Source organism: Athene cunicularia (assembly GCF_003259725.1).
Source record: "Athene cunicularia isolate RWA chromosome 8 unlocalized genomic scaffold, athCun1 chr8_part1, whole genome shotgun sequence".
Taxonomy (NCBI): Eukaryota; Metazoa; Chordata; class Aves; order Strigiformes; family Strigidae; genus Athene; species Athene cunicularia.
Window position 1 is genome coordinate 27,389,302 of NW_020799109.1, and position 27,304 is coordinate 27,416,605.

Consider the following 27,304-nt stretch of genomic DNA (forward strand, 5'->3'; position numbering starts at 1 on the left):
GGGCGGGGCTGCCTCGGAGCGTCTGCCCGGTACGTCACGGTACGGCTCGGCTCGGCGCGGCCCCGAGCGCGGCAGGTGCACGGTGCCGGCTGACGGAGCCGCCGCCCGGGGCTGCTGCTCCTCTGCCCCGTTCTCCATCCCCGAAAGCCCAAAGGGTGCAAGTGCTCACCATTCCCCTCTCCTGGGGAAATAAAAAATAAAACAACAACAAACCAAACAAACAAAAAAAGAGAAAGATTGCAATTAAGCAACGTGACTTGTGGGTTTTTATCAGCTCGATCCCCTCCAGCATGTGTGCGAGCAGCAGTGCCACCTTGCCTGTCTCCGGTGAGTCCTGCATCCCTGCGGGCTGGCACTGACCCACTGGACCAGCAGGTCCCATCGCTACAACCCCCAGACCCAAAACCTGGGCAAGAAATGGATAAAGCACGGGTGCTGTCTTGCCCTCTCTTTTAAGGACAGGGTAGCACCTGGGGGGTGCTTCCAAACTCAGCACGCATACAGGCTGTGTGGCTGCAGGGGGGTGTACAGTCAGTTGCTGTGGTCCTTCGTGGTGACAGTTCGGCGTCTGAGGAAGCCCAGCATCAAATGTGCTGGCCGAGAGACCACCAGCTGCATCCTGAGAGCAACCACCCTCAGAAAGCCCGACCCTAGCGCCAGAGCACTCACAGCCGGCCGCAGCCGTGCGGGAGCTGGCTTGGTGGAACCGTGCCCAGGCGTGCGCAGGGGCGCATGTGGAAGGGGTGGGCAGCAGCCCCCTGCCCCGGGAAGCACCGAGCCTGTGCTGAGCATTCTTAGACACATTTTTTCCAGATGGGGTAACTGAGAAACCCAGATTAAGTAGCCAGGATGACAGGCCTGATATGGAAGATCTTGGCGGGGGGAAGAGGGTGAGAGGCCCTGGGGGAGCAGAGATAGCAGTGGCGGCCGGTGGGCGAGTGGAGGGAGGGAGGCACGTCTCCTGGCAGCCTTTCTAGCACGGCATGGCATGCATGGCACGGCATCACGGGGCAGCGCTGCCTGTCACAGGCACGTCGTGGCCCCAGGGCGTTAGTTGAGGGTGCTGGTCTTGGGGCCAGCCCAGCAGAGGGGCTCAGGCATCTCCCATTCCATCCGCAGGGTGAGCAGATGTGCTCACTGCCCCGGCAGCCTCAGCCCTTCCCTGACATAACACCGCTCAGGCAGCACAGGCTGCCTTGCCACAGCGCCTAGCAGTCCCCTGGTTCCCAGTGCCATCTTACTCCGTTGCCATGGAAACACTCGTGTCAAAAATCCCTCCAACTGCCACCGCTGCAAAGGATGCTCACAGAGCCATGAAGCGATGCCGAGGCAGGAGCACCGGCTTTGCCCACTCTAAAACATGCCCCATGGTGGGGTGCAGACCCCCAGGGCCAGGGGAAGCCCCTCTGTGCTTGGATGGCCAGATCCTGCACCACAGGGCTGCTGCAGGCAGCGGGTGCACGGGAGGGGGGTATTCAGGGGAGGCAAGTGGGGTGGTAAGGTCCTTGGCTGGGGGGTGGTCCAGGGGCTGCACCCCTGTACCACCACCCCGAAGGCTCTGGCCCAGTGTTGGTAAACAGGAAATCTGCCTCTCCTGAAAGTGGAGCTGTTGAATTATTCATCAGCTGGCAGCCTGGCTCTCCTCCGTCGCCATTGTCATCTAATTCCTCCTTTCTCTGCTGGCAGCTGGCACGGCTGCCAAGTGCCCGCCCAGGCCTGGGCACAGAGACACCCCTGGGAAGGGAACCCAGGGCTCTGGCATGGGATGGGGTGACCCTGGCCCATGAGTACCTGGGGCCAGAGAGAACAGGGATGTTTGACGATGGGTTTCTCCATCGACCACACGTCCTGTCAGGTTGGAAGGACCCAGGCGTCCCTGTCACTCCACGTCCAGCTGCTGTCACACAACGGGAGCCTTTGTGGCCTGCAGGGTCCCTGCACAGGGGCAGGTGGCAGTGGTGTCCCTGCACGGCCCCAGGGAGCCCTGTAGGCCCCAGGATGGAGCCGGCGCACCCAGGCCCCGGCCGGCAGCCACCCCCGGCACCAGCAGCCGTCAGGGCAAGGCAGTGCCTGGGGATTTGTGGAGCTGTTGATTCCTGAGAGGCCAGCTGCTTCCACCAGCACAGCACCACAGGTGCGTCTGGGTCCCTCTGCAGTACCCAGTGTGTCTGCTGCCCTAAAACACTCCATGGCAGCAGGCAGGTGCCAGCACAGCACCAGCAGCATCATCCACATGCCCACAGCTGTTCCTCTCTTGCACTGTGAGGGCCATTCTGACAGGGTTCTGCTGTCTAAATCCTCTGTATCTGTAGGAAATCTTAGCTGGAGTCTCAGCCTGTGGGGCTGGGGGCCAGGAGGAAGAGGAAGGAGTCTGCATCCACCCAACAGCATGCGTTGAGCAGCCATGGATGAAACCCCAGGCCCAGCCACTCTACAGAACCAGCACCCAGCTGGGCTCTCGCCTCCCAAGGGCTCTTCACACACAGAGGATGGGGGGAATTCAGACAAATTACCTAAAAGTGTGAATCCCTGCCTGCAAACACACTAAATCCCAAGTAGATATGCTTGCTCAGTAGCAAAGTGGCCTCAACTGGTCATGTCTTAATGTGCCCTGGCTCAGGCTTGTCATGCTCCCGCTCCAAGGGCCATGGGGACCTTACCCCACTGCGCCATGTCCCCCCAGACAGCCACACTAATGGCCAGCCTGGGGACACATCCGCCATCACACCGAGGCCAGGAGGTGCAGGCTGGGGACCAGCTGGGTGCTGTCACTGGCATCTCCTTTGGCAGATAATGCATTTTAAATCAGAAATTTGGGGGATCCATCCCTTCCTGAGAGCTGAACTGAGGTTTCCTTGGCAGCAGGTGCCAAAGTCACCTCTCAGCAGCCAGAGGAGAGGGCAGCAATGCCTGAGGATGTCCCTGCTAAGGGGACCACCCCCCCAGCCCTCACCAGTGACCCATTTTCCTCCAATGGCGCCTGGCCCCATGCAGCCTGGGGGTTTCCTGACCCACTGGAGCCAGCTGGCTCCTCTGGCCTGGCACACACCACATCGCCAGGCACCAGTGGTTGATCTTTGCTGATCTGGCCATGCCAGTAGTTACTCACTGAGGGGCACAGGGGCACAGCAGGGATTTCCGCCACAGAGCGCCTGGCAGCCCAGCATCCCCCTCCTTGATGAAGTGAGGACCATGTGGTCAGGGCTTTGTAACGCAGCCCCTTCCCACAGGGATGCTGGACAGAGTGGAGCAGGAGCTGCATCCCTGCAGCATCCTCCTTCCCAGGTGGGACTAAGATCGAAGCAAGCTCAGATCCTAAAGCTGGTGCCAGCGCACATGACCATCCCCTGGGCAGCAGCAACCGCCCCTGGGCCCAAGGGGGGCTGCGAGATGTGGGGGTGTTTTGCAGACCATGCTGGGCTGGCCCTGGCTGCGAAGCCTCCACCGGCAGCTTTTGAAAGGTGCGAGGCTGTTTGAGACCTCTGCATAGGGCAGGTCAACCAGAGAGCTTTACAGGGAGATTAAGGGAAAGTAAGGAATAAATAAGCAATAACTCCCCCCAGGCTGCCTCTCCTTTGGCTCACCTCTCTCCCCCTCCCCATGCTGACTCTCTTCAGCTCTTTCTTCTTCCTTCAGACACAAATACCACAAAAACTCACAAATCCAGACAGGACTGCTCACAGGGGGAGCTGGGGCTGGAAAGCCTTCCTCTGCTCACCTCTACTTGTGTGTCTCACATTTTTAGACATCTAGGATCAGTCAGATTTGGTACAGGGCAAGAAGAGACGGAGGGGGGAGGAATAACTAAAAAAGGTTAACTTAACATTTTTAAAGGTAAAAAACCCACTGCTGGCTGGGTTTTCCCAGAGGACAGCCATCTGTGCATGGGCTGCAGACCCTCAGCTGGTGCATCGTGTGCATCCACATGCCCAGCCTCCTCCAGCCCCCATGTGAAGGTCCCCCCTGGGTGACACGCTAGGACTTTCTGTCACCTCTAATGCTCCCACGCCCCTGGAGGCAGCCTGCGGCCAGGTGCTTATGGTGACAAATGGCAAAGCAGGCAGCTGCTGCCACAGCTACGCTGAACAATGGCCACTGACCATCGGCTGCCCCAACTTTGCCTGAATTTTACCTCAGTCCTTACCCTTTGACAGGAGGTCCATAGCAAAACTAGTTGGGTTCCCAGCTGTGGTCTGAGAGAGGGTCCTGAGGGGGTTCAGGGATGTGACAGAGGAATGTTTCACAAGACGAGGCAAAACATTTTTTATTTTTTCTGCACAGCCCTACTGGAGGATGTGCAGCAACCACCAGCCTGGATCTGCCCCTCGCCTTTCCCTGCAGCCACGCAAGACCTGCTCATCGTCCTGCACAGCCCGGGCAGCACCCTGACTGCAGCAGGGGAAACCTGCTCACTGACATAGGGAGTCCCGGGAGGGCTGGGACGGGGGGCAGCTGCTGGCAGCGGGGACACAGCCCACACATACCGGGTACCCAGCCATGGTGCCGAAGGGTGGCTGCAGTATAAGCACACAGCTCAGAAAGGGGAGCCCAGGGGCTTAGGAAGGATTAGCAAGAGACAGAAGATGGAGGATCAGAGCAAGAGCGTGCTGAGGGGGTGGCAGGAGCTGGGTCTCGTCAGGCAGCACATGCCACTGGCCAGGGCTTGGCATGTCACCACCTGGCCCCAGCACCCACTATCTGGAGCTCCAACCACCCACTTGTCACTTTTCTCCTTTAAAAGGCATCTGAAGCCCTGCCATTATCAGGCAGGGCAGATAGCACTGTCATGCCTGCGATAAACAGGTTTACAGACATCCCACTTGTCCTTGCAAGCAGGAATGGATGTCCCCATTGTCCCCACGTCCCCTTCACAAGGGGCTATAGCTGCCAGTCCCCCTGAGCCACTGAGCATCCCAGTTAGCTGCACAGGGATGCCGAGGATGCGGATCCTCAGGGTGGAGAAGTGAAACTCCACGAAGCAGGCGTGATGCCTCTGTGAGGTGGGATGCAGGTGCCTGAAAAGCAGTGCTGTAACCAGAAACAGGCAGCAAACCAGCCGGAGAGATGTGAGTGCAGCTCTCAAAGCCCCAGTGGAACTGGGCAGGGTGGCAGGGCTGCAGTGGCAAGTGGCCAGGCACAGCGGGGGCTGGCACTGGGGGAAGGACAGGGTGTGCCAGGGGACAGGCTGTGCTCAGAGCTGGGCTGCGGTGGCAAAGTTCAGCTCCTGGCCATGCGAGGCACCGCGGGGCAGTTTGTCATTAAGCTCTCCCCAGCCTGTGGCCCCTCCCGGACACCCTGTGGGAAGAGTTCAGGCTAGCCATAGCGCAAGACTTTCAGGGGCTGGCATGGCCACAGGACAAGTGTGCACAGTGGCTACCCAGTTTTCTGTGGCCCATATGCACACCACCTCCAGGACAGCCCTCAGTGAGCTCCTGGGGTAGTAGGGACAGGGCTGGACACATACGGCACCATCTTCTTCAGCAGCACAAGCAAGGAAGACCCATCCATCAGGATGCATTTGCCCCGGTCCCCACCAGACATTACAGGCATCTTACCAGGATGCAGGGAAATGAGTGTCAACTCCACATCCGCACACTCCCCTTGTCTGTCCTGCACAGGGGCAGCCAAGACGCAGGCAGCAGGGAACAAACTTGCTCCTGCTCAGATGGAAAAATCTCCGAACGAGCATGACTTGGCTGGAACCCTCCAGCGAGGACCTGTAAATCTGCTCACTGTGACACCACCAGCATCCTGTGGAGCACTGGATCCAGGTGGAGAGTCCCCTTGCAGACAGGAGGGGAGGAAGCTGTCTGCATAAAGATGTGAATTTATGTTACTCACGCCTGCTCCAGGAATGTGATGAATGAACTCACAAAGCCCAGGGCAGGAATCAAGTGTGCTTCAGCCCTGACCTTGCCTTTCTTCCAGGCTGAAAAGGAGATGGGGACAAGCCCCTGGCCCCACAACCCATCTGAATTTACTGGGTGCCTTTTCTTGAAACAGCTTTCGCCCTCCTGAGAGTCTGCATGGATGAAAGGTGAGCATCAGAGGCTGAGTCTTTCACCAGGTTTCAAAGCTGGCTGAACAGGGCAAACCCCTTCTGTCTGGTCCCCAGGAAGGGGAGGCAGGACAGCAGGGACACAGGGACATGGGGCACACCAGCTTCCTCCCTTGGGGAGGGCAGAAAAGACCACACACGCTCAATACACGTTTGCATCCTGAAAATGGGGATCACAGCAGATGCTATCACTGTTGGCTCTCGCAGGGTCTCCTAGAAAAGTATTGACTAAAAAGCACATTTACAGCAATGAAACCAACCAACCAAATGCTTGCCAGCTAGAGGCCTGTCATGCCAGGTCTTGTCTTTCTGCAGCCGTCTCTCCTTTCTTCCTCTAACACTGCTGCCAATGCCAATTTTAAGTAAAGGTGTTTTTAAGGCTGTGCCCTCTTGATGGATCAAGAAAACCAGAAGAGATGCAGGGTTCAGTTTCTATAACTATGGAAACCCTTCCTTCTCCTCCTCCCAGTCAAAATCTCCTAGATTTTATTCTTGGTCTTCTCTTAAATTGCACACCTCCCCTGACATACTACTCAGTCCACCAGCACAGCCACGCCCATGCTGTTGTTTGGGCAGGTTAACTGCCCTGTCCTCCACAGCACTACCTCCTCCCTTGGCAGAGGAAAGCAGCTCCACCATGATGCAAACTGACTGTCCAAAAGTGACTGTCAGGCTTCCCAAGGTCTGGCTTGTGTAACACTTGCACTGAGAGCCAGAGCCTGCAGCAGAGCTGGCACGGGCACCAAATTTCCATTTCAAAGGAAATTTCAGCATGTATTTTGCTTTACAACTCTCTGGTAGTGTCCCGGTTACAGCCCACCTCCCACAGCAGGAATGCCACGTTCGGAATTGTTAGTTTTGGTCATGCTTTACTTTTTTTTCACACTATTTCAACAGTGCTGTTACAGAGAGTGTGCTGCTTTCATGTTACAGCATCAAAAGCAGAGATCACAGGGAACTGCTACTGACAAGCTAGTAAAATGCAAAGTGGAAAAAATATTCTAAATTAGCTAAAAAAAAAAAATCCATAACAAAAACATTTTGTCATAAAGTATTGTAGGTATGTCTGGATTTTTGTTTTGTTTTTAAAAGACTTTCCTGACCAGCTCCCTACTACCTTTAAGCCCGCAAAATCGTAAGCATCGTAGTGAGCCTGGAGACCAGTGTGCACCATCCACGTGAATGTGAAGCACAGCCTTCTCCAAGGCATCAGAGCTGAGCCAGTGACATGTCTGATCCCATGTCTGCAAGGCAGAAAAGCAAGAGAAGGATGGGGATAGCAGGGACACGGGGCTAAGGGAAAATATCCAAATGCGTGTGGCAAAACTTACTACGGACTGGAGACGTGTGCAGTAGAGATGACCTGCTCCAGGCAGGTGAGCGCTTCCAAACGCCAGGCTCTGCACTGTGACTGCCTCTCTCACTGCGACTCCCATCAGAATTTGTCCCCTACAATATTAAGGGCTCTATAAGAGGTGGAAGGACCACTGAAAATGGGATACTGACCCAGCTGCACGTACCTTTTTTCTTTTTTTTTTTTTTACAAGGTTCTACAGCAGGAGGGGGAATATTCAAAGGCAAGCCCTGCAGCAACACAGCAGCACATGAATACAGAGAAGACACTGGTGTAGGAGAGGCTTAGTGCCAGCAGCCAGTTTAAGAGTGACAGTTTGGACTTAGGTAGGTCAGTGGTGGGACCTGCCATTCACTGTGCTTCCCAAGAGCCGGCATTTTTCCTTGGTTGCTGAAAGTTATCTTCCAACCCCTCCTCTCAATCCGGTACAAACATAAGCCAGTGAAACACAAGGGAGTGAAGTCAGCTACTGCACGCTGAAAAATGGCATCCATATTAAAGGACACGCATGGGATCATTCAAAGTCAGGGCAGCACAGGATATTGTCTCTACTTGCCTGGACTTACTCCCAGAGTCATCTCTGGGGCTGCTCCAAGAAAGCTTTTAAGTTGCTGGAAACTGCAGGGCTGGCACCCCCAAGTGGTTATGGAGCTCTTCGTGCAGCCCAAACAGCTCCTCTCGGGTCTCATCCATAGTTCATCCACTGATAACAGAAGTGCATCGTCCCCAGCACACAAAGGTTTCAGAGCTCCCCACACCCAGGCAGAGTACAGCCGAGGTATTGGCTCCAAATCCCACTGCACAGGGGTTGAAACCAATTTGGGCACAGATTTCTCAAAGTGATCTCTTCAGATTTTGAAGGAATCCCTATGAAAGCTTTCCCTCACAGAGACAAATCAAGTGTTACAAAACCTTCCTGCAGTCAGTGTTGTTTCTTATGTACATAGGGTTAACCTTACAGATAGGTGGAGGCAAAGTAAAACTGCCAAAGGTCTTTGGTGCTGTCCTGCACTGCTACACACAGCCTGGAGGGTTTCTATCCACTAAGTTTGGTGCCCTTCCTATGTAGCATATCCTTCAGGAATGGCTGTCCTCTCCCACCTCAAGTTATTGATAGGAAAACGTGAGCAGCAGTATAGGATACACTGTCACCATCTGCTAAGTTGTGCAGCTACTCACAGCCAAAGAGTAAATCTTACTACTTCCAAACAGCAAATGAGACTAAACATCGAGCCCACTTTGCTTATCCCAGTAAGGAGTGAATGTAGAAACGATTAAGCCTTCAAATGTCAGTGGGTTTGGCTGCTAACCCCCAAGGAATTCACTCTGCCACCAGCCAGCGTCATGCCCCCCATCAGCAAGATGCATAAGCCAACCTGGACAAAAGGCTCATTCAGAGCTCCAGCGTTGCATCTGCTGCTGCGTTCAAAAGGAGGAGGGAGCAAGGGAGTGAGAGTCAGTCTGAAGTGCTAGGAACCTTTAAACTGCATATGAGGGGAATCAAACTCTGAATGACTCTTGCCCTGTACGACATAACGGCACTGGCAGGGCAGGGACGCGCCGCGGTCACACAAACAGTTGAGAGTAGAACGCAACTCTGGGATGTGAGGAAGGAGCACAGAGGTGTGTGCGCCAGCCAGATGGCACCCAAGCAAGGGTCCTGGCAGCTGTTTCACAAGAGACAAAAAGCAGATGTTTCACAAAAGCTCACTTTCCAGGTTTATTAAGTAAAGTTAACTGAATTGTTTTCATTTTGTGGGGATTCCTTTCCGTCTAACCTGGTGGGTTAGCAGAGTTGCACAGAATCACGGTTGGACTGTGATAACCCAAATACAACTTTGGCTCATCTCACCGCTGACACATATGGAATGACTTGGGGGTTATTACATGCTGTGTCTGCTTGAGGCAGGTACATGTACAGATCAGCACAAGTTGCAAATGATAGTTTACATCCTTTCAAAACAGAGCAGGGCATTCAGCAAATGCACTGCTATGAGAAGACATATGAAAAAGAAATTATACAGACTTGCAAATACATAAGAAGTTCAAGAGATGCAAGAAACCTCAAACACAAGAAATGTCAAGGGGGAAAAAACCACTTAAATTTCAGACACAATGTGTTCAAATGAAAACTCAGCTGTAATTTAAATTCCCTTCAAAATGGGAAACATACAGTAACGCAATTAAAGAGAAACCAGGTCTCACCCTGGGAGAGATGTGTCCAAAACCACTGATGCACAAACAGGTTCAGAGTTCTAAGCAAAATGTCCCTGGGCATTGGTGTACTTGACTCTTGGAGCCAGAGCAAAGCAATTCATTACACTTGCTGGACTGCTGGGCCTACTGCTGGATCTTGGTGGTATAACAGCATATAGGATTCCAGAGAGAAGGCAGCACGCAAACTGCTGGTTACTGGGAGAAATGCACCGGGTCAGATCTCCCAGGGATTGACTATAGTAAGGATACCTAATTCTGGTAGCCTGGCCTCCACTGCACTCGTTAGTGTAATGTTCTGCAAGGTTCTTCAGTTCTTAGCTCACTCCTTTCTCAGCCTGAGTTGTTTCCGTCTTGTGCATGAGCACAACTGGCCGTGCAAAATGATCCAAAAAACATAAGGGACAGGACCAAAGAAAACTGGCTGAACCTGGGGCTGTCTTCCAGCTCCTATTTCCAAATATCAGTTAAAGGTTGGAAACTTATCTACAAAAGAAATAATATAAATGAAATAAAAAATGGCACCGTCCACAAAATTAGAGAAAAAAAAAAAAAGAAAAATCTTACAACACAGCCTTGTAAAAATGGCTTTGCAACGAGAGCTCAGTCACAAAATGAAGGGTTCTAGCTCTTCGTACATCAGAAGAGGAAACAAAGCTAAAAAGTACTAGTCCACATTCTCTTAATAAGTTAAACTTACTTTCCCTCCCCGTCTACAAAAGGGGTAGAAGCAAAGGGGAAAAGAGGCTACCAAAAATTAAAAAAAAGAAAAAAAAAGAAAAAAAGAAAAAAAAAGAAAAAAGAAAAAGAAGAAAAAGAAAGGAGAGCTAAGGAGAGAGCGCGCGCGAGAGAGAGAGCAGTCTGTGGTCAGAGGCTCAGAGCAGGGCTGAGTTCCTTTTAAGGGTTTAAAAGATGCAAAACAGTTCCTCAAAAGTTCCCTCTCTTCAACAGTTAGTTCAACGCTGTAGCCATAGAAACTCAAGTATATATTGGAGTAGAGATTCTTTCAGGCAGATCCACTGTCATCTAGAGAGCTGCTCGGCGTGTGTTAATCCTCAATGATTATGGGTTCATCATTCATGGGCTGGCGTAGCTGCACTGCCTGGATGGGCCGGAGGATAATAGGCTTGTAAGGGCGTCTGGCGGCTCGCTTGGCTTCAGAAGAGGAAAGCAGCTTGCGGATTTTCCTGCAGACAGTAAGAAAGAAAGGAACCGATTACAGAGACTGGATGCTAAGGCGTTGTAGGTTTCTCAGTTTCTCTAAGTGAAACCAGGCCTGCACACGCAAGGACTGCTAGCTAAGGGGATAGGCTGACACTGTTTATTTCAGCAATGTTTTCCCTGGGGAACTTTTGTTTTCTGATTTATAAACCAAACAATGAAGAGGAAATTGCATTCTCTGTTCCAGAATCCTTCCCCTGCAGAGCAGAAAGCATTGTGGTCCAGCTTCATAGGACCAGGGTCTACTGCTATAAATATAACACATGAAATAGTCATGACAAGCAGTTTCCATATCACTAATTTATTTTGATGCACACAAACACATCAGCTGGACATGCTGCAGGCAGCGTTGTGGGAACTGACAGAGCCAAGTTACAACCAAACCTCTTCTGGCAATGCTGGTGACTTCCCTGCCTTCTAATCCATCTCTCACAGAGCTCTCTGACATTCCCCAGCCCAGAGCAGGTGCACACAGCTGCCTCTTCAAAAGCAACACGGCACAGCACAAGCCAGCAGCAACATTTGGTCTCCCACAGAGCTACGCCTCAAGGCTGCGATGCTGCAGGGGAGCTCTGTGACAGTCACTAACCAGTGAACCAATACCGTACTGGGAATCACTAACAGGGTGTCTCTCCCCCTCTTATTTCTCCCACACTGCATATGCCCAACCCAGAAATGGGTAATATTCATGTCTTGCATTTGTTAAGAGTTTCCCTATACATTAAAAGACTAGCAACAAGTTTTATCAGACACAGGAAGCAGTCTGCCATACAGAGAGAAAATAAAAGACAGAAAGAACAGAGAAGGGATGCACCGAAGTATTAAAATTAGCAAAATAATGTAGGAAAAGACAATACAGAATAATTACTTGTTTCTTTTTGTCAATACCAGGTTTAGAGCTAAAGGAAATATACTAAAAAAAAACCAAAAACCACCCACCCCAAAATGAAAAAACAACCAAATCAAATAAACCAGCAACAATGAAAAATGTACTATGTAACTAAAATGAGGAATTAATTTCCAGAGGGTGTTGTGGTGGTCAAAGGCATATAGAGATTAGAAAGGAAAGTGATAAATATTCACAAGAGTCCACCAGTACCCACTATACACAGCCTTAAGCTCAGGAACTGGGGTAACAAGGTCTGATAAGGAAGCACTGCCCACCCTTACAGACTCATAACTTCATGATTTTTTGACTTACCATGAGAGACATGATACTGCACTAGAGGAAGGGCAGCCACATGGCTTTACAATCCACAACTCAACCGTCTATCCCCCAAAGGTAACTTTTACATTTTTGGTTAGTCAACACTGCTGGGGCCAATAAACCCTTTTTATTTAGGGGGTGTGGGGGTGTTGTTTTTTTGGTTGGTTGGTTGAGTTTTTTGGGTTTCTTTGTTGTTTCTATTTGGGTTTGGGTTTTGATTTTTTTTTTTTAATGGAAGAGATGAGTCTTAACTGAGCTGATGTCTATCACTGTGTTATGATTTCTGCATTTGAGATGTGCTGGTTGCTGAAGAAACTGGTCAAAATACTTTTGCCCCCTAAAATTTACTCTTACCACCACCAACTGACAAATCAACAACTTCATCTGAAGACTCAGAATCAGTTCTGGTAACATTTTGGTCATCTCTTCACCTGTTTTGGGTTTGGTTTTTTTTCCCCAGTGAGCAGAACAAGCCTGCTACATAGCACTTACACACAGAGACACATCTTTTGTTTGCTCAGCATCTCCATTTCTCCAGCGCCTTCTAAAGCTGAAAGGCCACAGGGTGGGGAGAAGAAAGAACAGGATGGAAAAGTGGTAGTGGGAAGAATAAAATCTTGATGTGATGATTTTTTCCCAAGACTTATTTAGCTGAAGTTGATCTACTTTTAGCCAGCAGAGCTTCACACTATCTGCATGCGCTTAATTAGACATGCTGCCATCAGAAACATGTCTTGTAGCAGTTCTAGATTCTGATCAGTTCACTCACTGCCTCCATTTGGATAAATTATAAATGCCAAGTTCCTTACTGTGAGGATTGAATTCAAAAACTTATTCCTTTCAATTGACCAACTTTTCAAACTGCTCCTTCAAAGCTCCTCAGTTTTCTGTTCTCAACAGTGCTACACAAAAAGGCGAGGAGAGGGAGTGTAAAACTTTAGGAAAACCTACTTTTCTCTGACTGAAAACACAGTCTGACCCTCAGCTGGAAGATGATATGCAGATATTGCTGCTAGATTGATTGCTATGGAGCCAACACAAAGCACAGATTGTTTCAGAGCTCACAAACAAGTCTCACATTCTTGACACTGGAATGCAGCAGATGGTTCAGAAAAAAGTTAAGAGGTGAAACACCCGACAGAAAGCCCGTGCCACTTACAATGCTACATCACTCAGGCTTCCTTGCTTTTCAGCAGGCTGCCAAACATCTCCTTTCAGCACTCATCAGTCAGCTAAGCAGCAAGGCTGTCAGACAAAGGCGACTGTTCTTTTTTTAATGGAAGAGATAAGGTCTTACTGAGCTGATGTCTATCACTGCACTACAATTTCTGTGTTAGTGATGCGCTGGTTGCCATGGGACTGATTTTTCCTGACTCGGTCAGTGGTTCTGTACGAGCAGATGATTCTCTGACTTTACAGTAAATTGTTTTCACAACCAACATCACACTTGATGAATATCCTCACTGTTCTGTACAGATCAAAGGGCAGGACCTTGCAGTAGTACTGAGACATTACTACCATGAACCTGCAATATTTCTTGTGGGTTGGACGATAAAGATGTCAAGAAGTGTTTTTCAGATGAAGGTTTATGAAATAAGCCTTGAGCACCTAAAGATTGAACTAGAGGCTGTATACCCTGCACCCACAATGGCACATAAATTTGCCAGAGCTGCAGGTCTGTAACAGGATCCCAGTACCTCTTTATTAGAGCAAGATGACAACAGGAGTAAGGAAACTGCTTCCCCTGAAAATTAAATACTTCTCTCACGTTAGCTTAAATTACATACAGGATCCCACTGCTTACTTCCACAGCATCTTGTCGGAACAGAAAAGGAGAAGGGAAAGACAAGGTAAAGATATGAACTGGTGTGAAATGCACAGTTACATAAAAGGTGCCCATAGGAACAAGTCTGACAAGGAAATAAATTTCACATTTCTTCTGAATTCTAACAAGGGGGTTTCCTGCACTGAAATCTGATGAGCCAATAGATCAGTGGTTAGTAACTTGAACGTTACCAGTCTCAGCTTGTCTATGAAGCCCATCCTTGATACTAGGCCCACAGAACAGTCACTTGAAATGTTCTGCAGGCTAAGGAGGAAGTTGGGGATGTCAGGACTCTGACTATGCACTTCACATTGAACAAGTGAATACTCAAGAGTAGTGCCAAATTTAGGAGTACCAGAAGAGACTAAGTACTTAAAACTCCTGACCTCCTTGGTCACTTGTAAGGGCTCAGACATCCAGTAATTCCCATGTCCCCTCTTCTGCCAGATACTGGAGGGAAAGGTAAGTGCTTCTCTGCATGTTAGGGCACCAATACTGAAAGTGTTGATAACACCAGTCTTTAGACACAAAGGCCTGAGAGCACCTCTGCTTGCAGAGAGGGCTGAAAAGCAGGGCTTTGCTCTGACCTTCTTTGAGGTTACTCAGGAGAAAGGCATCAAGTTCTTGGGAGGAAACCACACAAGCTATGTCTCCACCTTTCTCACCATACCCAGGAACAGTCCTCTCCTTCCTAGAAATAACACAGTGCTGGGAACATGCACACAAAGGCTTTGCTTTAGGGATCAGGCCACAAAGCTTCTACCTCTCTGTCAGCAGCCTGTAAACAGAGTTTAAGGTGAAACTCATGCAAGGAAAGTTTCTTTTACTATTTTTATCCTGTGGGCAGACTACCAAGAAGGACTAGCAGAAGCAGAACCACCAATAGGAAGAACATGGACACTGCAAGGCTCAATCTCACCACTACTGGTGGCAAATATAAACCACCGAAGAAACAAGGCAAATCAGCCGCCAGAAACTGTCACTTGCAGCTACACGAGGAGATGTTCTGAGAGGTAATAATACAAGAGACTCCAGCATGCAAGAGGATATACACAGAGCTCTATATATAGGAGGCTGTGTTCCTCAGCATCACCTGTGCTCCAGAAGGCCACTATTCTGCTAATGGGTCTGTGGGACCTCCAAAGGTATTTATGGGACTGAACCAGATGGACTTCCTACCTCAGTCTTCCTGCCCTTATTGCCCATCTCTGCTCTGGAAGAAGAATAATCTGCTTTCTCTGGAATGCAACTGCATGATAAGGCACATCAGATATGATTAGGTATATCACAGCCTTTCTCCACCTCGCACCAGCATTCTGGTGCCTTCAGACCATGGTCTCTGCATTTAGCTTGCAGCAACAGATCTGCTGAAGAGGTAGATCTCTGTCTAACCACAAAATCAGCTGCAGCACCCATGAGGAACAGAAATCAAAAGATCTCCCCTTAAATCCTCTGAAAGACCAAGTCTCCTACCTGGTTTCTTCAGTGGCCATGTAAAAAACATCATCTGGTGCATCAATCCAGTTCATCCTCCTCCTTTTCACTGGAGGCATGGATCCACCACGAATTAATCGGACTTTTGTTGGGTATGATTTCCCATTGAGCAGCAAGTTTCGGCTTGGTCCCTAACGTGATACATAAAAAAGTACAATTATGGACTGCAACAAACCTGCAGCAGCATGTGATAAGCACTCAAAGGAAAAGAGAATTTAAGGTTTTGTATCAGTTGTTGAGAGTTTATGGCAAATATCTCCCCTCTTGCCCATGACTGAACACAGAACTGACATAAAAGCAGTTGTCCACAAGCAGTAGAAGTTAGACACCTTCAATATACAATAGGACAGCAATACTCCAGCGACAGGACAAATAATAAATGGAAGGCATTACCAATAATCTGTTGCTTGTGTCTGAAAGATGACATCTGGTTTGAAAGACTGAGCATAAGACTTAGATTTCAGCTACTACTGTAAATCTAGAGCAACTCTATTGATTTCAGGGAAAGAAATCTAGCTACACAGCAAATCAAATATAAAAATAAGAATTTAGTTATTCTGGAGTACCAAACTTACCCATATCCCTTTTGTTCTAAGCAGGTTAATATTTAATGAGGGTAGTATATAATCAAATCTATTGTTGAAATATCTAGTACTATAAGGCTTAGCAGTTTTCATCATAAAATCCTTTTAACACCACAGATTTCCCATATATAACACACTTGCTTTAAGAATCAACACAGGTATTATTTTCCAGACCCACAGTAACCTCCTTCCACTCAACTGGAAAAACATGAGCTGTTATTAAGAGAGGTGCAGATGAAAGGGAGCAAAGTATTAAGCTTCTCAAATGCAGCTGTCCTTGATCATCTGAAGTCCAGTTCTGCTGCCCCTCTTCCTGCCGATTAGCACATTGAGAAATCCCACTGAAATCAGTAACACTGGACAGTCAGGAAAGATGCAAAATAAAGGCCTAGAAAATTTGATATGCGTAAATTAAAGCTGGTCAGAAAATGCTCCAGTAGAAATTTAATTCTGGCATTTCACAGGCCATCATCCGAGGTCAGACCATCTCCCCAGATGCACCAAGGCTTCCCCTTTCACCCATGAAATGGGAAACTGAATGTGTTCATGAGGGATATCTGGCCTGGAAGATCTACTTCATAAGGAAAGGTGGAGAAATGAGGTATTCAAGTCCTTAAGTGTCAGGTTATGGCAAAAGCTCAACCAAATTTTAACACTGATTTAGAAAGGGAAGACTTCAGTCTGTCAACCAAGGGAAAAAAACAACAAAACTCTGCATCTATTTCATTTTTATCTGAAGAGAAAACAAAAACTGATAGTGACTTTTTTTTTTTTTGACCAGCCTTAATCAACTGTGCTAGCAAGATCTTCTTCCTGTAGAAAATCAGGGCTTTAGAGCTAAACAAACAAAAGCCCACCTTTAAAAATCCTAATCTCTTTAAAGCTGTTGTATACAAGTGCAATAACCATTTCCTTAGTTGCCCACCTCCATGTTACACAGGACAAGTTTGGCACCACAGCAGACCACTAAAATACTTCAAGAATTGCTTTTATATTTCAGTTTTATTAAGGAAAAGGTTTCAAATAAAAAGCTTTTCTGTTTTTTTTTGTTTGTTTGTTTGTGGGTGTTGGTTTTTTTTGTTTTTGTTTTAACCCCCTCCAGATTTCTCCAAGAAAATATTTTCATTAGTGCTGCAAAGGATGTTTTCTCTGCACATACACAGGAGAACACTGAAGAAAGTTCTTGGAATACCTAGAAGGAGCACCCTCCTGTGCTTCCAAGGTTGCCTTTTCTCTACCTGCACAGAGCAATCTGTTTCAAATGGTACATCCTGAAATGTGAACCTTTAGTTTTCAAGTTCAGTAGCATACTTTATCAAGCAATGAGAAATCAAGGCAGTTCAGGGGTTTTACCCTAAACCACCCAAAAAGTGTTAGGCCATCACAGATTTCTCCCACTGCACTGAGTTGGTTTATTCAGCAGACACAAACAAGTAGCCAGTCTCCTCAGTGACAAGAAATGAAGCTGAATTCATGGAGGAATACAATTTACCACTTCGGATCAGATGCTCAAGGAACAAACCAAATGAATGCTTCGTTATTACAAGCAGACCAGCATGCTCAAGTTATAGCCTACCCTCATCATACTGCACACTATCCGAGAACGTTACTGGATTCAGTAATACTTGTGATCACCATTCAGTGACCATCAGTCATACCTGCTGCTGACTGACCCATGTCAGAGTGACTCTAGTGACGCTAATACATTGTGGCAAGCTCCACTTTATCAACACCAGAAGATCATTTCTGGGGAAAAAAAAATTTATGCTTGAAGTTCTCTCCCATGAGTCTCCCACAAGCCATGCATAAGGGGGGAAAATGATGCACAGCCTTTGCACTGGCCCCTTCACACCAAGGTGAGTTCCATAAGAAAGCATTCTGCCAGAGACGCATCAATCAGACTGGCTATTTGCTTCTGCCCTTTGATAAAACTCAGCATAATGGATGAAAGGCTACAAATAATTTTTACTCAAAAAAAAGAACATAAAGAACAAGCATTCTCAGCAGACAACTTGCACACCAACTTCCTAAAAAAAAAAAAACAACAAAAAACTGTTTTCCACACAAACCCTTCCATCATTTAAACCTTCCTCCTTCAGGGAAACATTCCACCTAGAAACACATCCCAGAACTTTGCTATAAACAGCCACTCAGTTTCTGTATGAGTAGAAACAAAATGTTCCATTCAAAATAGATTCTTATTTATATACACATAGATAGATATATAGATAGATTTGAGGTTTAAATTGTATTTAACCACTTGGATGTTTCATATGCCCCAAAATAATTTTTTTTTTTAATTTCAATTAATTGGGAAGTATGACCAGCTGCAAACAGCAAAGATGGAAGTGAAACGCTACGGTTTAATGGGGTGTTCTATCTAGTGTGGGTTAATAATTCTTCTTTTCCCTGTTTTGGTTAAATGAACATTCTCTTACCATTTGTCTGGTTTGTCCGTGGTTAGGCAGACCTAACAAACAGGAAAGAGAATAGAGCTGGTAAGACCATTGCTTTTCCAAGACAGAAAAAAGTACAAAATCTAAACACACGCAGCTATGATTTAACTGTGTTGTTTTGCTAAAACAAGAGTTGTCTACCAGACTAACTTCTCCCCTCCTAGAAAGGTAACTGAGAAAAGAGCTTCCTTAACAACATGGTTTGAAGAGCAGAGGCCCCAAGTTAAAAAATACATTTGATTCGCCCAGTCTTTTCTCCATTTACTCACACCTTTTTTCAAACTACCACTAAAAGTACACCTCCTCTTTCAGATCTGAGGTTTCCTCAAGTCTTGGGAAAAATCTGGCATTCTGTTTTAGCTCTGGAGGAATTTACTGACATCAAGAAGGAGAAAGTGGAAGGTATTATACACTGTCAAGAGAGCAACAAATAAAATCTCTCCTATCATCCTTGGATTCCCAGGGAACTCTTCAGCTCAGACATTAGCTACAATCTTGTAGCAAACAGACTGCTGAACCTACTACAAGTAAATACTTCCATAGGCGCAGCTCCTTCAGTCACAAAGCACGCCGACTTCAGCTATCACACAAAGTCCTTGCCCAGTAGCACAAAAAGCACCATAAAGCACCGAGCACAACAACTTGATTTTACTAGCTTATTTTCTGTACTATCAGATACTCTATCATGCTGCTATAGTGCACGTACTGAACTGTACTTTACACACATAAGCCCTTGTAAGTCACACAAAGGTCTTGCGATATAAGCAAATGACACGTTGCTATAAGGCAGCAGGGTGTGGCATGGAATGGACTGGGAGACCTAACAAGCCTTTTTGTTAGCACCTTTTAGTTTTCCAAGATGCATGCTCCCAGAAAACACCATTTCACATCAGTGTGCCAAGCCACCTTTCTCAGCTCCTTCTGAGCCGACAATCAAAACGCCAGTACATCAAATCCAACAGGTACTACAGGACAGGCATCAGCAAATGCTGTCTCTGGCTGCAGAAGTTATTAGTATGAATTCTGCTTTCAAATTTATAGCAAGCTTCCCAGCTTGACTTCTGAAACTTCCCTGCTAACAAGTTAAGCTGAGATGAAACAGCAAAGCTTTCTAAAGAATCCAGCAAAATGAACTTTTATAGCTCACGGTCCATATGCCAACAGATTCTTTGAGGTTCTCCTTGGGAAAACCAAACACAGTGTAACACATGGCACAGCAATGTATCAGGAGGGAGGAAGGCAGAATGGGGGACATTTGCTGAGCATTGAGTATCAGGATGCCACATTAAAACAAACAGTTTATATCCAGTGTATCTTCCATTCCCCGTGGATTAGCTGCTTCAAACATGAAGACACATAGTTTCAATTTTTGCAGCATTTTTGTGCCTAAGTATCCAGAGAGATGAAGAAACAGTTGCCTGAAAGATTTCCATCAAATCTGTAGAACAGATGTACCAGGCACCAAGTAAGATGACCAGTAACAACCTCTGGATGTTGACAAAGGCAATGTAGGCACCAGATAATCATTCCTTTTTCAACGGGAGCAGCAATCGCATCCAAAACACAGCTGTGAACAGACATTTGAGATGGGATGGACAAAGAGCTCCATGGATGCTGGGAAACAGCACAGCCAGCAGGATGCAACCTGAATCTGTTGGCTTTGCAGCTAAGCTCTAGCTCTTGGGTTTTTTTTTTCCCCCCTTCCATAACAGAAAGATAACATTTTCTCCATTCACAAGAGCTCCAAGAGATGTAAATCAACTGATGCTAGTCCCTGGATTGAAGCCAAACATTTCATTTTACCACACTCCAGATCAGCTCTTTTCTTGTACCAAGAACATTCTTGATGCCAGAAAGACTAGCCTACAGGAGCAGTTGATACATGGCTGCTGCAATGACCATTGCTGGATGTATAACAAGACAGTAAACAGTGCTGTTCCCAAGGACCAGAATTAACCCAGAGCATTCCATAGCAAGAGATGTTGCGACTGATACAAACTGAGCAAAGGCTGAGCAGAACTGCCACTTACTCTGAGCCCCAAAGTTTCAGCCCTCAAACAGCAAAGAAGCAGTGCTATAACAACAGGGATAGACCTCATGACCCAAGCTGAAATTTCTAGGATAAAGCTGCCTGTGACAACTTTTTGCTCCAGTAAAATAAGACACAAAACAAAGTTAGTTTCAAAACAATTTATACTCTTGCTATCACAGTAATAAGGTATCAATTAGCATATTACTCTTAGTTATCTGTGAATTTTCTCTTCAGTCATACTTAGATAAGCTTGAAAGAATGAAAACAGACACTAAAAAGACTATCTTCTGTTTGCAATTTAAAAAAATAAATCACAGTAAAAGCATACGCAGCTGAAGCACTGCTATTAAATGAGCAACTTTTACCTACAACAGTCACCAAAGAAATGCAGAGAGACAGCAGAACATCTGTAACCCATTGCAGAACAGCTGTCAAGTCAACAGGATGCATCTGTACTAGAAACAATGGATTCTCACCTAAAAGTTTTTGGTGACCTTTGTATGAGAGATGCAGTCTGTGAGACAAGCACATCTAAGGACTAAACCTACCCTCCATCTCTGGGTAAGGAGTGACACAGACAGGTAACTCACCATATGAAACTTTCCTCCTCAAGGTGCACACTCCATTTTCACAGATCAAGGTTTGAGAGATACTTCTCTCACACAAGCATCCACAAACAGGTTAAAAACGTAAACCAGCATATAAATATAAACCAGAAGCAAAATACAACAGGGTTCTGGTTAAACCCTGATTTGAACTTTATTTTATGGAGGCATTTCTAGAGAAGCCACAGGGTAGAAAGTGTGACTAATTCCTGTCAATGATATCTAAGGTCCAACTGCTTGGATTCACATAGCTCCACATCAGAAACAACACTAACCTCCTCCAAACTTGGGATTGATTAAAAAAAAAACAAAGACAGACGTGTTTTCAGGATTGACCAAACCTTTAAAACCACGAAGTATAAAGGTCTACAGTCATGAATCTAAGCAGGTCTTCCACTCCTTTGCAGTCAAAGAGGTTGAAATACACTCCGAAAACTCAAGATTACATTTTTTTTCCGTAACACTTTTCTAAACCCGAAACCCTAGAAAATCTCTTGCCATTCATTCCCTCCTGTCAGTCTCACTGAAATGAAGAGGAAGTCCCAGAGGATAAAATGAAGACAAGGTAAACCAAAGGTGTATCTGCAGATAAGCATAAATGTCCTTTACCACAGATGATTCTACATTGCTATTGAAATGGCAATAAAACACCTAATCACAGTCCAGAGATTAATTAACACCCCCAGGGCATGCCTTCCCACCCTACAATTTAGTGACAAAGACCTCAGAACTGTTACTCAAGCATAAATACAATCACAGAGATTCTGGCTCAAAACCAGTCACAGCAGGTTACTATGTCCTAATGATACTTTCATTCCTGAAGTATCAAAGCTGCAGATGAATATACTTTCACCCAGAGAAACACAGGTGGGGAAGGACTAGCACAAACAGCAAGTCTCTTACTATTTTTACTTTGCAGCTTTGTTTCCTCTTTTGGGGATGGGGGAACCACCTCTCAGTCAACCAAACTGTTTCTTTTCCAACAATCTCACATCATTTGAATCTACTACTTTCAGATTTGTTAAAAAAAACCCGAAACAAACCACCACCCCCACCCCCCCCCAAAAAAAAACAAACAACCCCACACACTTTAAAATGAGAGAATACCTAAACTTCCAGCAGCAACTAGAGCATCACCCTAGGAGCATGCTGCAGGCTGCAGGAGTTGGCACCTGATGACACAGAGTGGAGTGGGGGAATCTAATTTCCCAATAGGAAGCAAACCAGCACATCTGGTCCCACTGGAAGCCCGAGAGTGGACATGCATGCTCTTTGCTGATCCAGTCCCATCCCCTCCAAGTCCAGCAACAGGACCTCAATATCTGAACGGCAGCATTCAAAAATTACTCTCACTGCTCAAATCCAGACTGCTTTTTGCCAACTCCACACAATACACAACTGTCATTCTGAGAAAGAAGTCTAAAACCCTCAGCAGCGTGCTCAACACAGACTGGAGTGCAGGCATATTTCACTGAAGCTACTACCGCAACCATCAAGAAGCTGCAGAATAAACACCAACCATGGCCACTTTTCTACTTGGGTAGAAACCTTCCAGTGCTTTTCCATGACTGAACATACACACATTGCCTGTATATTTACAGACCATTCCACAGTTTCGTACAACAAGTCTTTACAGAGCTAATCCTACCACCAAGGAGGAAGAGTAGCTCAGCTTCCAGCCACTGGACAAAACTTGGTTATTAAATTTTTATTTACTCAGACTTAGTAAATCCAATCTTCACCATACCCACCACACACGGGTCCTTTATCTGATGTTAACATAATTCATCCTTTTTTTTTTTTTTTAAACCCATTGAGACATCAAGCAATTAGTCACAGATGGCATTTTGCTTTTAACTTCTGTTTACCAAAGAGAAGTATCATGCAGAACATGCAATATGCAGTAACATTCATAAACACATATTTGGTCACAATGAATGTAGAGAATTTAACGCACATTTCTACAACCAGCAAGTTTACTATACTAAAATACATTGCTTCCAAAATCCATACACTCTTCATAGTAATCCTCCAAAAGTAATCCTCCTCCTGGGATTCCATCCTTCCCAGCAGTAACAAAAACATCAACAGTACCACATTTGTGAGCAAGCTAGAAAGAAATACAAAAATTCATGCATGAATGAGGTTTGATGAACAAGGATTTCACTTCCAAGTTACTGGTTCACTTGAAGTAGTCTGTATGTTGACATATATACACACAGTTTTTGCAAGCTTTTAAAAATGCTTTAGCACACCTCTCTTTCTTAAACTGCCAAGAGTGTGTTACTGCTGTGAGCAGATTGAGCGTCCATCTTCTAATGAACAAAGGCTATAAAGGTTCAGGAATACATGTGTAACAAGAAGAACAGAGTGCTAAGTAGTACCAAACACCACCTAGACTAACATTTTCTTAAAATTCTGTTGTATATAAAAACAATGTTAAAATTGCAATTTACTTACCTAAGTAAGTTCCTACCAAGATTGGCAAAGGAAAAGGAAAAAAAGATTTAAGATTAAAAAAAAGGAAAGATTCACATAGTTCAGAATACAGTAGCCCAGCCCCATGCAACACATACAGAAACAGACTGTTTTGGTGGTAATGAAACACAGAAGTGATCACAGTTCTCTGTTGGACAGATAAACCCAAGACATTAAACACACTAACTCCAAATGAGAGATTCCACAAAGAGCAGCTTTAATTTTGAATGAGTTAGTGGTTTGTTACCCACCTCCTTCCACTAACCCCTGCACATTAACTGCATTGGATTTGGATCATACTTCCTAAAATGCCTGGTCTAACAGTTCACGTTAATTTGCTTCACAGTACCTCACAGATGATGTGTTTGTTCATGAAAAGCTGTACCTTCTGCTAATAGTACTTCAAGGACCCTATTAATACTTTCTGGGCAGTGACATCCAACTACAGTGACTCAGTAGCTACCCTTGGACAAGTATGTTGACAATGAAGAGCTGCTCTCTATCTTGGTGTTGAGCCAATCAATACTATCTTCCCACATTCCTAAAACAGCATTTCTCTATATTTTCTCTGACTGTAACACTTTTTATGTGGTTAAAGACAGAGGCAACAAAACCATGTACCTCACTACTTTAGGATCTGCTGGTCCAAGATATGTAAACTAGAAACCACTGAATTATTCACTCTTCTTAGAATTGGGAGTGTTATACATCATATACATATATATGTGTGTGTGTATGTATGATATGTATCACACATGTAGATTCCACTTAAGCACAAATTCATTTCCTCTTGTATTAATTACACCTGCTACCTACCATTGCCTTGGGACATGCACCCTCCTCTCACTCACTCAACATCTGCATCTTACTCCATGCCAACCCTCATAAATGAAAAGGTTTTCACTAGCTGATCCATTATCTCCTGATTTTGTTTCCAGATATTTCTCTGTAACAGCACCAAAAGAAACTAATCACAGTATCACGGCTAAGCTGAAGGCAAGCGACAAAAGTTTCACTTAACATCTGAATACAAAATCGTAAATACAGTTCCCAAAAATAACCTGCACTTCTGGCATATAATCTAAAGCAAGGAAGTTGCACAGGCACATGGTTCCTGAGGTCTCCAAAAAGCATTTCAAGCAAATTGTCATTCTTCCCAGCTGTGCTGCTGCTGGCAAGAAACAGTCATTCCTTTAGGAAGCACTGAACATTTTCTCTCTTGACACTAGTCAACATTACTCTGGTCTGGATATCAATAGCTAAATCCAGGACTTTTCCCCAGTACCCCATGTATCATGTTACTATTCACTAGAGGACCAATAGTCCCTGCTTTTTACAGTCATTCCTGGATGGGAAGATTTCCTTAGGCTGGTTATCCTCAGCTTCAGAAGGGCAGCCAGAGCCACTGCTGATAAAGGCAAATTTTTAATGCAACTTATGCATACAGGTAAATCCAAATTTTCTGCAAGGTCTAAGTCAGACAGAAAAAACCTTTGAGGTAAGTCAGGTCACCTACACAGGTGATGCTAGAGAACTTCCTTATATTACCACCTCGATAGCTGTTTTTGATCAAGAACAGTATTTCCACTTTCATGCTCATCTCTTGGATATTAAACTAATGCCACATTAGGCTGACAAATGCTTCCAGTTCTAGGAGTTCATTCACATTTCTCTAAATGGAGGTGAGAAACAGTGAACCCGAACATGCTAAACTAGACTGACATTCCATTTTGGTTTAGAAATCCCCAGTAGCAGAAGCAAGGTATTCCAACAGTTAACCAACCTCACTCAAAAATTTGCAGCTTGTTTCCAGCCAAAGTTTTTCTGCTGTACCTTCTGGCTACTGCAGCTCATTATTCCATTCCCAGCTAAACTAAAAAGCCCTCTATTATTACACTTCTGCTGCTCCTGTCAGCAGAGACAAACATCTACAACTTCCACTTTGATAAAAGCATTTTCCATTATACAGTGTGTTTTCCAGACCCTTCACCGTTTTCATGGCTCTTCTATAAACCCTCTCCAATTTTCAGTATTCGATCCACTACCATTTTATCAATGCAAGTTTGTTGCTGGGAAAAGCCTTCCCTTTATTTCAGCTACTCATTCATGTTCTCTCTTTCTGCCAATTTTAGAGTGCATGTGATGACCCTGAAAAACAGATTTGATTAGATGAAAGCTAACATGGTGTAAAAGGGAGGGGAAAAAAAAAAATCTAACAATGGTCCCTCCCTTCCCCCAGTAGGAATTTGCATAGACAAGTATCACACAGACCTGGGTATTATGGGATAGCTGTAAGGAAAAAAGTAAACAGGGTGCAGAGCATAAAACATCTTCTCTCTCTCTCCCCCCCTCTCCAGGAAGTTTCATGGCAAATATCTTAAGTCAAATTCCAGAACATTAATGAAAAACAATAACCTAATAATTTTTAACAGCTCACTGTATTTGACAGCTTATGAGACTCCATGTATTTTTCATGCTCCAAAAATAGGATTCTGCACAATTTGTCCATGCTAATCTAACGTTGAAGGAGAGCTGGGAAGGGCACTGTATGCCTAACAATGCCTCCAATGTGATTTAAAGAGGAGGAAAACAAAATAGATAAAAGAACAACACCCTTGTTTTAAACTAGAGTGGAGGTAGTTAGGAGAGATGAGATTAAGAATATCTTCCTGTTCTTGGAATTCAAGCACCAGTTGAAACTCTAGATGCCTGGCTAGACAAATCATATTCAAAGCCTGAAAAAGTTCAGCTCTCTAAGGTTAAATAGTGATGAGTCAGAAAAAGAAAAGTTATTTCGCTGGAGTTACAGTAGCAAAAGAAAAATCAAACAAATTCTGAATGAAAAATCTGTAGTATTTTTAGTAGTAGTCTTTTTAAGTTCAGCAGTTTACAACATTTTCATAATTAGTTTTATCTAGTTCTGGCTGCAGCCCACTAACAACAGTCTCCTTTCCTTGTCCTCCTTGATTTCTCGCTGCCAAGGTTCCCCTTTTCCCAGCATTTCCTTCCCATTACTACCTCTCTTCACAGTTCCACCTGACAACTTCCCATACACCAGGTGATTTTCCACCCTCAGTCATCTTTTGTGCACATTCAGGAACAGTGTTTCCATTTACCCAGGAACGTTCATCAAGTCACTTCACAGATTAACTTTTCTGAGGGCCGAATTCTAACCACTGACCATTCATCATCCTAAATACCACAGGGTGGTAGAGACTCAGATGAAAATCTTCCAGCAGTGCTGCCTGAAGGAATACCCAAAAACCTACCACGAACAGATCAATTCTCAGCAATGTTAAACAGCCTAATTCTAAATGAAAGCAGCAGGAGCCACAGGAATTGAAGTACCTTAGAAACCTGACCACCAATATACATGTATAAACATGGATCTTGCTTTACACTATGCACAAATGCAAGCTGTTACTTGGCTCATTCCCTGCAAAGCAATCCCTTGATTTTATATTGCTTTACAATGTGGCTGTGAGGAAAGCCTTACAGACTCAACACACGCGATCAGCTCAGCAACCAGTCATAATTTACAGTATACATACTTCTTCCATGAGTTTGGAGGTAATAGTCCAACACCAAAAGGCTTTTATCACCAGCAAGAGACTTCAGCTAAAGTCCACCATAAGAGCTGTCTGTTGTCATATGTCAAGAGACTTTGACACAGCAACCTGTCCAAACCATAAGGTATCTTCCATGTGCCACCAACACGGCACATCAGCAGGAGGCAGAACCCCCCCGTCATACAACATTGTGGTAGGTTAACATCT

General features: G+C 45.6%; 1 protein-coding gene across 3 annotated transcripts in view; it reads right to left on the bottom strand.

Moving 5' to 3' along the window:
• Positions 1–9,107: 9,107 nt before the first annotated feature.
• Positions 9,108–27,304, bottom strand: part of MTA1 (metastasis associated 1) — an 83,707-nt gene continuing 65,510 nt past the window's right edge. Inside the window, exons 18-21 of one of the 3 annotated variants that reach the window (XM_026853742.1) lie at positions 23,511–23,522; positions 18,396–18,427; positions 15,353–15,504; positions 9,108–10,813 (exon numbers count right to left, since the gene is read on the bottom strand). In XM_026853742.1, the coding sequence (XP_026709543.1) occupies positions 10,675–10,813; positions 15,353–15,504; positions 18,396–18,427; positions 23,511–23,522 (335 nt within the window). In that variant the 3' untranslated portion in view covers positions 9,108–10,674. The remainder of the gene's footprint in view (positions 10,814–15,352; positions 15,505–18,395; positions 18,428–23,510; positions 23,523–27,304) is intronic. The other 2 variants (XM_026853744.1, XM_026853745.1) reach the window with 2 other exon arrangements.